Source organism: Micromys minutus (genome assembly GCF_963924665.1).
Source record: "Micromys minutus genome assembly, chromosome: 3".
Lineage (NCBI taxonomy): Eukaryota > Metazoa > Chordata > Mammalia > Rodentia > Muridae > Micromys > Micromys minutus.
In genome coordinates this window covers 14088280-14101633 of record NC_137972.1, presented here as the reverse complement: position 1 = coordinate 14101633, position 13354 = coordinate 14088280, and the positions used below count along the sequence as shown (strand labels likewise).

Below are 13354 nucleotides of genomic sequence, written 5' to 3'. Positions count from 1 at the left end.
GGAGTACTCTTTGGATGACTTGCTTTCATTTGCTTACCTTAGCCCTTCTCATTCTGGGAACAAACCACTATTTGGACACCTGTTAACCCGAATCTAAACACCCTGGTTTTAACCTTTCCAGTGTTCTTTGTTTACTTGTTTGGTTTGAAAATCAAAATAGAGGTGCCAATGGGCTGCTTGTATTCCTGGATAACTATGTGTACGACTTTCACAGCAACACTGCAACATTTCATTTTCTTCTCTCCCTCCTTTTTTTCCCTAACAGCAGGAACGAATTTCGTATACACCCCCAGAGAGTCCAGTGGCAAGTTACGGTTCCTCTACCCCGCTTCATGTCCCAGTGCCTCGAGCGCTCAGGATGGAGGAAGACTCGATCCACCTGCCAGCACACCTGCGTGAGTGTTTACCTTGGAGGAGACGGAGGTTGGGAAGGGGAAGGACAGACAGACAGTGTGCTGGCCCGTGAGGATTCCAGGGAGAGGCTCTGGGTCTCAGCCAGTGTTCATGGGACTTGGCTGGCTGACCTGGAGTCTTTGACCCTCACCCCTTAATGACTTTGGAAAATTTGAGATCCTTTCCCCTTATTTCTCAATATTTTCATTTGTATTTTATCTGATAGAAATGTGGCAGGGAGAAACTCTAGAAATACCTCACATATGACTGAGTTAATGTAATCTAGGAGGCCAGATGAGTTTTATTTTCCTTCAAGTTTTTTTTTATCTCTAAGTTTGGTACTTGGTCTGGCTTCATATTTTCTTTCATCTAGTTGTGGGTTCAGACTCAATTGCTTTAAGGAGGTTTTTTTGTTTTTTGTTTTTTGTTTTTTGTTTTTTTCTGTGTGTGAAGGGGGAGGGTTGTGTTTGGGTGTGTGCCAGGGTGCATGTACGGAGATTGGAGGATATCGTTTGGGAGTTGGCTCTCTCCTTCCACCATGGGTTCTGAGGAGCTTGAACCCAGGCCTAAGCCTGCCTGGCACGTGCAGTTACCTGCCAGCGTTAATCTCCAAAGCATAGGCCTCTGCTCTGTCCTTTTGTCAGCTCCTCCTCTACTGGTACCCAGTGCAGGGGGTAAAGTGTGACAGCAGCATCCAGGGAAAAGTAATCCCCAATCATTGATATCCAAGAAAATGCCAGTTCTTCTGGCAGGCGTGTTGTCTGGAGGGAACAGGGGGTCGCCTCAAGCCTTTCAGAAAAAATTGCAAGTGACTCAGATGTCTCACTTCCCATCCCTTGACATGACTGTGATCTAGTTTGTTCTGCTCTCTCTGTGTATCCGGAAGTAGGGAACAACGGGACAGGATCAGTAAACAAGGTGATTTGTGTCAGGGGTTGGGGGTGGGTCTCCAGCAGTACTGTGGGTACTGCTTACAGTAAGGATGATTCTTCTGGGGTGTGAAGGGCACTGGAACCTGGCCTTCCTCTGTCATTGTTGACAGAGCGTTGCCACTTGTGACGCCCCCCCCCATCACCCCTGCTTCACTTCTCTAGCAGGGAGGGAAAAGGTACAGCTTCGTTGTACCCTTCCACCCTCTGCAGCACTCTTGGAAAGAAGAGGTTGTACTGTTGGAAAGTGGAACTGTCGCAGTTCCAGCAGAGCAGACAGGGGCAGCAGTTTCACCTCAGACATCGTCCAGTGACCAGTATATTTACTTCAGGAGTGTTCACCTTGGGGGTAGAACATACCCGTGCCATGCAGACACGACCCCTGTTCTAAATGTCACGTACTTGCTTTGCCAACCGTTAATGTTGTCTGTGCTCTGCCAGACACTCACAGATGCGCCGGGTACCGAGATGCAGAAAGCAGAACTCTCTGCTTCTGTAGAGCATACAAATTACAGACACCCCAGAAAGGGTGAAGTTTCCTTCATACTAATTTGATTCTTATATTTTGCAATACTCCTCAAGGGACCCCAGGACCTGATAAGCTTCTGGGTACCATTTAACATACACAAGCTCTTTGCTGGAGAAATTATCATAGAAAGACAAACAAGCTATCGAACCAACAAGCAGATGTAACTGGCAATTGGAGCTTCATTCTGAGCTCGATGTACCATTTGGCTGTGAGTTGGTCATTTATTTAGTCTTTTTTTTTCTTCCATGTTTGTGTTTGCGAAAGAGAATAGTTAACGGTCCTTCTGATTTTAAAGATGACAATTCTCAGCTCCACCATCACTATTCCAATCTGGAACTGTGCTTTCGTTTCTCTTTGAAGGCAACTTTCTCATTGTATCATATATATATGTGTGTGTGAAGGGATACACACACACACACACACACACACACACACACACACACACACACAGATGAAGGGGCTTTATTGGAATGACTTATAAGCTACAGTCTAACTAATCCACAATGGTTAGCTGTGAACACAAAGTCCAAGAATCCAGAAGTTGCTCAGCCCCACAGTCTGGATGCCTCTGCTGATCTGAGCTTGCTGGAATCTCAGGACTTCTGTAAAGGAATGGATGTGCTGGAAAGAAGAGAGCAAGCAGGCAGAGAGCAGAAAGCTTCCTTCTTTTATGTCTGTATATACTTTCAGCAGGAGGTATGGTCCATGTTAAAGGTATATCTTCTCACCCCATGGCTTAGATTTCTCATTTTGATGCTACGGTGCAGCTATGTGTTTAATCTACGTACTTTACATGAATGAATTTAGGGGTGCTGCTTGGCCAGTTGTACTGATAACGGCCCCCAGAACTGGTTTGTGGCTGGAACCGATTTTCTTGACTATTGTTCTGTTGCTGAAGAACTCATGTGTCTCCCTTGGACAGATGGATGGGTGGGTAGATGAGTGGATAGATAAATGGATCGTCACTAAGATAATTACTCACTGTAGAGTTGTAGCGCATTACTGCTGACCTGGGGGATAGCCAGTGGATTGTAGGTTCATGTCAGGTCAGTGATTTTTGCCTCCTTGTCTCAGCTTAAGTGATAATTCTCTGTGGTAGTCTGCAGGAGCCCTGTTGTGACATGGTCACTTTCAACATCTGGAATGAATCCTCTAGACACAGAGGTTCCCAGGCTTTTGCTGTGTGTCCTCTGCTGGGGCTTTCCAGGCAGGCTAGCCCAGATTTCCTCCTCCCTCTCTGTTTAGGACTGCCCACTCCTTATTCTGAGGAATTCAGTGGTCGCTGTCTTTGTGAGGTTGGGCCATACACTTGAAAATACAGCCCAGCTGAGTGTCCAAACCGAAAAGAATAAAATAAATACTCTATCAAGGGAATTGGGTTACTGCTGTTTTAATCTGGGATTCCAGACAATTCCCAGTAGAATGTGCGTGGAAAGTCCGGGGAAGAGTCTGGGAGGCAGGACATTTATGGCATTACAAGGGTGAGCGCATTCTCAGAGGCCTGTTTTAAAAGAAGGACTGGCCTGGTGTGGCTCCCAAATAGCTTCTTTTTGCTATTTACCAGTGATCTCCAGCTTTAGCTTCTTCTCTCATCCTTAAATGGTGGGGACGGGGGGGGGGCGGTATTTGGAAATCAGGGGATGGCAGGAATCTAGAGTCTGAGATTGTCACCCAGAATCAGACAAACAAGAGATAAGTAATGTCCCAGCCTGTCAAATTAGCAGAGTGGTAAAACAAGAGATGTTTGCAGACGCGGTAGAGGGGAAGTGATAAACGAAGCAAGTGTTAAGCAATGATTCTGAGGTGTTGAAAAGACATGCAGGGTACCACAGGCCAGGAGTCTCTGTCATCTTGGTCCTCGGTGCCCAGAACTGGAGATGATGCTGTTCCGTAGTCCTGCTGCTGACCTCCTGTTCATGGGAGGATGGATACATTTATGGAGAGGAGAGGGAGGGCGTGCTTCTCCTCCTCCTTCTTCCCTCTTCTGGAGAGCGTGCTGAATCGTTTCTAAGCCTCAGGGTTGAAGAATAGTCAAAGCAGCCCATGAAAAACGCAAGCTCCCGTCTTCGTACCGAGCATCAGCCTCCGTGCCCCTGGGGTGCAGGGTCAGGCTCACTGTTGATCCTCACCATGGCTTGGCAAGGGGAAGTCTTTTCCCTGTGCTCTTGGGGATTGGGGGGGACACTTACCTTTTGTCATCTTACCAGAAGGGAGGGGGTCACAGGATGCTCTCATGGTGCTTCTCGGTCAGATGTGCATCCCTGTGGCCAGGTGTTTGAGCAAATAGACTTTAAAGGATGCAGGTTTTATTGTGGTTCATGCTTCTGTACTCCTAATCCGTGGCCTCTGGCTCTTTTGTTCTGTGCCCACGACAAGGCAGAACATAAGAACTACGAAATAGCAGCCACAGCCAGGATGCAGAGACAGGAAAAGGAGGATCAGGGTCCCACAGCCCCTCAAGGACATAGTCCAGTCATTTAGCTTCTTTTTATTGCCCCCTTCTAACGGTCCCACCATCTTCTAATAACACCATAGGCCCTGGTGTCCAACCCTTTTCATGTGGGTCTCTAGAGATCCAAAGATCCAAACCATATCAGATTCATGTGTTCATGGGGCCCATCCCTTAAGTACCAGACCTCAAACACTGAAGGTAAATGTGTTTCAGGTGTATAGAGCAGAATTTAAACAGTTAAGCACCTTTTAAAAAAATCTGTTAAGCGCGATTATCCCATGTTTAGTTGATTTAATCACATTTAATTAGAGGTTGACGTTAACACCATTTGCCTGAAGACTTTGCATCTTACCTTGTCTGTCTGGCCTTGCTCAGTCCCTCAAAAATCGGAGCCCAGGACTCATTCATCACATTTAACGGGGCTTTGTTTTACGATGCTGCCGGTTAATAAATAGCCATGCTAAGCGTCCTGAGGTTTTCAGAGTCAGGGCAGCAGAAATGGTCCCCTGGCTCTCCTTTCTTTCCTTGTGAATCTTTCAAAATTCTTACACTACTACCCCTGCTTGTGTGTGTTTAACAATTTAATTGTATGCCTTCCTGCGGGGGCCTCGCTGCTCACCCACTGCGCTGCTGTGTCTCCTCAGCTGAGGGACTGGGTTTCAGCCAGTTGCATGGCAAGCTGAACTCCATCAGAATCTGCACCCAGAGACAGATGTGGCGCCTCTGTTTTAATTGGCTGGAGCCATAATTCTGCATACTTTGAAGTCATGCTTGTCCTCAAAAGCAGAAACAGCCAAGGGAGCTAAATATAATCTAGTTAATATTCTATCGTGTTTGTGAGAAACGAGATGCATCCGTACGCGGTATCGAGTCACGTGACCGTTCTTGAAGAAGCAGGTGTTCCTGATCCAGCCTCAGGCCAATGGACTTGTCCAGGTTCTCACGGGATGGGAAGGGTCTGACAGGATTTCTGCCCCGCATGCTATGTTTTCTCCTTTTTTAGGAGGAAGCATATAGGCAGCATCTCAGGGACAAGAAGATTAGTCCACCAAGGGAAGTGGATGGACAGTGAGGAGTGAAGGGTTCAGTGGTGGGCATGGTTTAATTTGGCCATGGATATGGCGCCGAGCCTCTGTGAGGCTGGCATGTCCCTTTCAGAAGGCTGAGGCGAAGTGTCGCACAGTGGTAGAGCCAAGAGTAAGGCCTGTCTCATTCTCTAGTTTCCCCCACTCCTCTGTTGCCCTCTGCTTTATTTCTTTGTGAGCTCAGATTGAAATTCAGTTTATTTCTGCAACCTTTGGCAAGGCTGGCGGCTCCGAGGGCCGTAGAGGACCAGCACTGAAGATTGAACACTGTCTCCCAAGTAGAGGATCCAGCTTCTCTAAGACTAACTTTCTAGTCATGTCTGCTGACTCTTGAGAGGTGAGGGGTTCTTGTAAATGACAGTGTCTAACACGGGCACAATGCCTCATAGAGGAGGAGGGTAACCCACTACAGGTCTGCTGTGGTCTTCTGAGGATGCTTACGAGGAGGCTTCCCCACTCTCAAACTGTGTAGGTAGGGTGTTTGCTGCTAGCTGCTGATCTCCTTAGGGAAAGGACCTGGAACTCATCTACAGTCCACAGAGTATCGAGACTGGTTTTCTTGACTTGCAGAGGAAGCAGGACTTCTTTGCTGACAGTTCTCGTGATTGACAGGCTCGCTCAGTGTGGAACTTTCCCCGGCCTTCCCCTCTCATCTTCTCAGATCTGTCAAATCTTCCTAGGCCCTGGGCCATCATCAGTGTTCCAGAGGTGACCTTTCCTTACAGCTGCTTGGGACATGTGGTGACGTCACAGCCAGAGTTGAGGCTAGGGCACGGGAAGAGCTAATTCCCAGCCAGTGTCTTAAAGCAAGACTGACTTCTGGCACAGCTGATCATGCTGCTGACATTTGTATCTTTTATTGCCCCTTAAACCTTCCTTTGGGGACCTTCACATTTTACATGCAAATGCTCCGAGGGTCTCAGTTTTCCTTGCAGCACATAGGATAACACAAGGGTCCGGTTTGGCTGCTTCAGATTAACTCAAAGGTGCTGGGGGTTGGGGGGCTGTCTGCAGCGGAGCAGCCAGCCAGGATGCTTCGGAAGGGAAATTTCCTTTTTGGGTGTGCTGTCTGAAAGAATTTCCGATGCAGGCAGACGTTAATTCCTAGCTCCATGCTTCCTGATAAGGAAGCAGCTTCAATAAATGCAGCTATTTATAGATGTCTCTCTTCTCTCTCTCTTTAAACATATAACCAGAGGTTTATTGACCTTTTCCTTCACCGCACATTTTATGCAGTGAGCCATGCGTACATTTAAGGCAGTCCCTCCTCAAGAGCTCTAGCGGCTGCTCTGACTCGGGGTGGGAGACGCCGCCACCTCTTGCATGTCAAGGGCTCTCTCTCACATTTGTTGACGTTCTGAACTAGACAGCGAGAAGCCAATGGCAGTTGCTGGTCCCCATGTGCTGCTTTGTGAGTAGACAGAAGACCATTGCTCCGGCTTTTGTGCCACTGGGACTACCCGATGTGAACAGATTCACGGGGAGCTGTGTTTTGGTTCATGGTTTCAGGGAGTTCAATCCATGGTCACTAGCCCCTTTTCTGGGCCCATCATGAAGTAGGTGATTATGGCAGTGAAAGCCTGTGGTGGAGGAATGTCCTCATGGGGTAAGGAGGAAGCAGAGAACATCAGGGCAAGATGCATCCCCAAGGACATGTCTCCAGTAGCCTGCGTTCTTCTTCTAGACTTTCTTCCCATCTTCCAATAATACCATCATATTAAGAATCCATCAATGAATGAATCTAGCCCCATGATGCAGCTGTCTCTAGAAATGTTCCCCAGACATACTCATAGGTGTGCCTCATGAATCTCCTGAGCATTTGTTTCTTTCTCTTTTCAAACACATTTTAATTTATTCCTTGAGAATTGCATACAAAGTGTTTTGGTCAAGTACACCCCTAGATCCTCCCCTCCAACTCCCAAAAGGATGACTTCAGCATGTCTTCCTCCTGACTTTGGGTCCTTTAGACTAACCATCATAGCGTGTGAACCCAGGGGAGTCCGATTTATTCTAGACTCTGCATGGGTTTATGACAAAGAGAACCATTAAAAACTGAGACATTGAGAATCAGTCAGTTTTATAAAGAGACTTGGACAAGAGAAAATGACCTTATTTTCACTTTGTTTCTGTTATCTCCCTTTGTGTGTGTGTGTGTGTGTGTGTGTGTGTGTGTGTGTGTGTTTATCCTGAGAAATTCTCTGGCCTTCTCTTGACAGGCTAAGGTCCTGCAGATTGAAGAGTCCTACACATATACATATACACATACACATACACATACACATACACATACACATACACATACACAAGCAGGCTGATGTACACGCTGAGTGGACTCCCTGGCAGGTGTGATGATGATTCTGAATGATGTTAGCTTGTTCTGCCCTCCACTTTCCTCTCCATATTCAAAGTACATTAGTGAGCTGACTTTTCACAAGTACCATAAAACCTCCATTCCCCAACTACGTACGTTTCCTCCCATTTTGCTCTGTGCTTGAGCTGCACCCCTTCTGTAACTCACTCTTGAAGATTCTGACACGAGTGGCCAGGACAGCTTCATCCTTCCAGAAGTAAATCCCAGAGGCAGCCTCCAGGTGCTCACAGGTTTCCCTGTTGCCCCAGGTAAATTTGGATTCTCAGTCTCTCTTGCCAGGTATGAGTATTTTGGGGGTCCTTTTACTAATCTCATCTGAGGCAAGGGTAGCGAAAGATTTGGGGCACTTATCCACTTCCCCACTCTGACCACGTGCCCAGTGTAGATTCCCAGGTGCTGTCAGTCACCTAGGTCTCACCTGCTCCTGGCTCGGAAGGGTGGACTAAGTCCTGTTCCCTTGGACTACGGATGCTAAAAGCCTTTTGATGGGACTCTCGGATTCCAGTAAAAGAGCTACGGATTGCAGGTACTGATAATGGGGAAAGAGCTGTGGATTCTGGGAAGGAAAACCCACGCAAGGAGTTCTTGGCCTCACCAGAAGTTAATTTTCAACCTTTGGGCCTGGAATACTAACTCATGCTGTTTGCTGAGGAGGAGGGGGAAGGTGTGTACACAGCCCTTTTTGTTTTGTTTTGTTTTTAACGTGCTTGTGGAACAAGTATTGAAGGATATTAAATAGTACTTTGCTTGCTTGTTTGTTGTTTAAGAGTTTTTCTGTAGCCCAAGCTGACCTTCGATTCATTATGTAGCTGAGTATGACTTGGATTTAGGATCTTCCTCCCTGTACCCAGCAAGTGCTCTGAATAGAGGCATGCTCCATCAACACCAAGATCTTGAGTACCATTGATTGATTGATTGATTGATTGATTGATTGTTGGTGTGTTAACTGCCAACATTTAGAAGTGATGTTCCATCCCAGGAGCCATTCCAGGGTCGCCACTAGTTCGGAGGCTCTGTTCAGTAAGGACTGATAGCCATTACCGCACAGAGGATACTTTCTATGTGCCATGAGCCACTGTATGTTAGTCCGAATAATCACAAACACATTTGAGGCTCAGATGTGGCAGATTGTGTGGCCAAGGACAGGGGGATGTCAGAGGAATCATGACCTGATCCCACATCTTCTTCCAAGACTCAGCTTTCCTCACTTCCTACGTCATCTCGAATGTGTTAGGAACTAATTAGTTATTTCACGCTAGCTGTTGGTTAGGGGAAAGAAATCAAAGCTTCCAGTTGTTTCTCTCTCTCTCTCTCTCTGAAAGAAAAATAAAATCAAGCAAAATTGATATAAACAACTGACAAGAAGACCCAGGGGGATAAAAATCAGAGATGCAAACCCAACAATCTTTTGAACTTAGAACATGATAAAATTTCAGATCCAGTCCAGTGGGTATCATGTCCTCTGTCACGTGTTTCCAAGTGTAAATTGCAGACTGTTAGCAACAAAATTTTAATGAAGCCAACAGAGGTTCCTGTTGTCCTGGGTTTCCCATCTTTTATAAAGAAGCACTCTGCTTCTGAGTTAGTGCTGGGCACCCGTAAGGGTGGTGATGTGCTTGGAAGCAAATGGTTAACACTGGACTCACAAAGGACAGCACCACACTTCCTCATAGTCCATGCTAGGCTGATGTGCTTCAGATGTGGCCTGGTGTGTGGAGTGGAGCCTCATACCCCCACCATGTGTCATTCATGCTGGGACGTTGGTACAGCAAGTTCTAGGGCAGTTGCTCTCCCAGCCAGGTCTCTGAGCTTCTGGTCCCATGCGCCTGGTCCCATCCCTGCCACAGTTCACTCCTTCTCCTGGGAAACAGTTTATCTGTAAAATGAAGGAGCGGACGCCACGATTCCCGAGGTCTTCCACACTCACGCAGATGATACTATTCTGATTCCAGAGAAGCACAGAGCTTCTCAACTGCCAAGCGCTATCTACAGACACACGGATGGTGCTCGTTCATCTGATTGCCGGTCCTCAAGCCTCCAATTTTGGTGCAGATGGTAGTATTCCGATGATGCAGGAGATTATCCTCTGCTTGTGCTGTGTAACTGCTTTGTGAGGATGCCATCCTGCAAGGAAATAAGGAAATCTAGAGTCTGGCTCTGCCGGGCTGTTCTCTGGGATGCCTGTGTTTGAGGGAATGCTTTGGTGGGATGGAAATGAATGCCCGCTCCTGTGCAGGGTTTCTGCTCCTCTGTTCTTAGTTCCCCCCACCCACCTGAGAATTACCTGCGAGCTGGCCCTTTCCCCAGGGCATTGAATACAGGTGTAGCTTCCTGTAGCTGCTTGGTCCCGGCTGTGGGATCTGTGGGAATCCCCTCATGACTCAGGGCATGTTCATTTTTGTTTTGTGTGTGTGTGTGTGTTGTATTCTTCGAAAGTTGCAGTATGCATCTTCCTCCCTCTAGAAGCTGTCCGCTGGAGCTCTGCAGATCAGGACAGAGAACTCACATGATCCTCCTGCAGCCAGCCTCGTAGCACATGCACAATTAATACTGCATTAATTAATTATGGGGAAAAAAGGCCGAGCTGGCAGTGGGTTGATGGCTTTCAGCTTCTAAAGTGAAGGCTTTGAAGCCGAGCTTTAAAGTGCATTTCCATCTGCCTCAGCAGCAGAGACTCTGTGACACCGAGGCTGTCCCCTGGGCATGAAAACTCACACCCAAGAAACTATTTCTAAACAGAGGATCCGAACCAGCTATCTGAATCATCCATGAGTTGCCACAGGCTGTCCAAAGGGGATGGAAGAAAGGGATTGCCCAGAGCACAGTGATTTGTGGACAAAACTGATAGTTTTTGTTCTGTCTTCCTTTGTCTCTAGTGAGTCACCAACATCAGAGACTCTGGGAAGATACAACGTTCTCGATACAGTGTGTGTGTGTGTGTGTGTGTGTGTGTGTGTGTGTGTGTGTGTCTGTCTGTCTGTCTGTTTGTCTGTCTGTCTTGTCTGTCCCCTGATCTCCCCCCCCCCCAGCTTTGGGGGATATTTTCTTACTAGATCTGGACGGAGCGGGAAGAAAACTCTGTTCTTTCTTCTTCATTTGGAAATGCTTCTTGCAGGCTGGTGATGACGCCACCACACAGAATCCCTGACCATATCGTCGCTCCCATTTGTAACTCTTAAACATCCCTCATGACCCACGATGACCTTAAACCCTGGCTGTGATGTAAATATTCGTTCACCCAAGTATTCGGACTCTTTAAGATCACAAAAGTAGAAATCCCGAGATGGTTTCCTTGCCGGAGAGTATGGGTTATAAATGTTTTTTTTTTCTTTCCAAACTATACTTGGAGCTGGGCGTGTAGCTCAGTAGGTAGATACTTGCTCAGCATTCACATAACCCTGAGTTTAGTGCTAGCAGGAGATGAGCCAGGCATGTTGATACTGACCCCTTGGTGCGGCACACAAGGGGATTACAATCAAACTGTTTGAAGGCTCTGATCATATGCCGTCTGAAACTAACATATTTGTTGTTTGCCAACTGGATATTTGAAACAATAAAAGCTTTTCTTTTGGTTCATAGGCAGAGAAAAAATTTTCTTCAGATAAACTTGAATGTCTGTGTATCTGCGCATGTGCATGCCTCTCTGTGTGTGCATGTGCATGCAGGCACACATATAACTACACATGTGTCTTTGGAATCATAGCAGTTATCAATCCAGATATCTACTTCACAAAACTCCTGTGGTGATTTCTGCCCCCACACATTATGAGAGAAGAGCATGGCAGACACAGTGGAGGGAAGAGCATGGTACACCCAGTGCAGGGAAGAACATGGTACACACAGTGCAGGGGAGAACATGGCAGACACAGTGGAGGGAAGAACATGGTAGACACAGTGGAGGGAAGAACATGGCACACCCAGTGCAGGGAAGAACATGGTACACACAGTGGAGGGAAGAACATGGTACACACAGTGGAGGGAAGAACATGGTACACCCAGTGCAGGGAAGAACATGGTACACACAGTGGAGGGAAGAACATGGTACACACAGTGGAGGGAAGAACATGGCACACCCAGTGGAGGGAAGAACATGGTATACCCAGTGCAGGGAAGAACATGGCAGACACAGTGGAGGGAAGAACATGGTACACACAGTGGAGGGAAGAACATGGTACACACAGTGGAGGGAAGAACATGGCACACCCAGTGGAGGGAAGAACATGGTATACCCAGTGGAGGGAAGAACATGGCAGACACAGTGGAGGGAAGAACATGGTACACACAGTGGAGGGAAGAACATGGTACACACAGTGGAGGGAAGAACATGGTACATACAGTGGAGGGAAGAACATGGTACACCCAGTGCAGGGAAGAACATGGTACACCCAGTGCAGGGAAGAACATGGTACACCCAGTGCAGGGAAGAACATGGCAGACACAGTGCAGGGAAGAACATGGCAAACACAGTGGGGTACTGTAGCACCGACATTGTACCTGGAGCTGTATCACTGTCAATTGGCGTCTTTGTTTGCTGGAAGAAATATTCAGATTCACACATGCCTGACACTGCACCCAGGACAGGGCTTCTAATTACATGTGAACAGGGTCAGTGTTCTGCAAAAGCTGGGAATGTGGTCACCCAGTGCCCTGAGTGAATGTCTGCTGTAATGAACTATCTCGGCGCCTGCATTTCCACCTTTGAAAGACATTTCTTTTGCATCAGGCATGTTTTCACCTGGCCCCATTAAAACACTTTTTATGTGTGTCAGTATGTTGCCTGCATATATGTGTATGTGTGTATCACATAAATGCCTCAAGATAGTTGTGAGACACCATGTAGGTGCTGGGACCTAATGTGTCACACATGGGATGCATTGGGGGGGTGACTGTAAGAGTAGTAAGTGCTTTAACTGCTAAGCAGTCTTTCCAGACCCCTGGCCCTAGTTTTTAAAGTAAACAGGAATGTAGGGAGCACCTTGAATGGAGATGGTGATTAACCCAAGTATTTTCTTCATGGAAATTACTTTGTGAACTCTCTCAGCTTCTTGTGTCGGAGGTATCTGTAGCTAACATGGGAGGCCGGGGATCAAGTTGTAAATAATGTGTGTAATTTGCTTAGGAGGTAGACAAATGAAGAAAGAGAAAACCCAGGTCCCTTGATTGACTAAGACAAAGTAGTTTAAATCTGAAACCCTGAGGCTGACAAGAGCAGTCAGCCCTACTTCTTATCATGCTCAGGTGTTATCCCTAGACAATGCCAGTGACATCCCAGCCAGACAAGTTGAGCATCCTGAAGGCACACATCATCTTGAGGATTCAGGTCCTTTGTGTCCTTTGGCAGGAGCAGTGAGTTTACGGGTACAAATCCTCACATACATAAGGGGCATGTGAATTCAAGATTCAGTGAGGGGATCAGGAACATCTTTACCCTAACATGGTAACATGTATGTATGTATGTATGTATGTATGTATGTATGTATGTATGTACGTACGTACTATGTATGCATGTAGTATGTATGTAGTATGCATGTATGCATGTAGTATGTATGCATGTAGCATGTGTATGTATGTAGTATGTATGTACTATGTATGTAT

General features: G+C 46.9%; 1 protein-coding gene across 2 annotated transcripts in view; it reads left to right on the top strand.

Annotated features, from left to right (window-relative positions):
• ETV6 (ETS variant transcription factor 6) overlaps positions 1–13354 on the top strand; it is a gene marked incomplete at its 5' end in the record, with an annotated part of 225226 nt that overhangs the window by 96343 nt on the left and 115529 nt on the right. The window contains one exon of one of the 2 annotated variants that reach the window (XM_080914293.1): positions 269–395. In XM_080914293.1, the coding sequence (XP_080770419.1) occupies positions 269–395 (127 nt within the window). Of the gene's footprint in view, positions 1–265; positions 396–13354 lie in introns of both variants that reach the window. The other variant, XM_080914292.1, reaches the window with a different exon arrangement.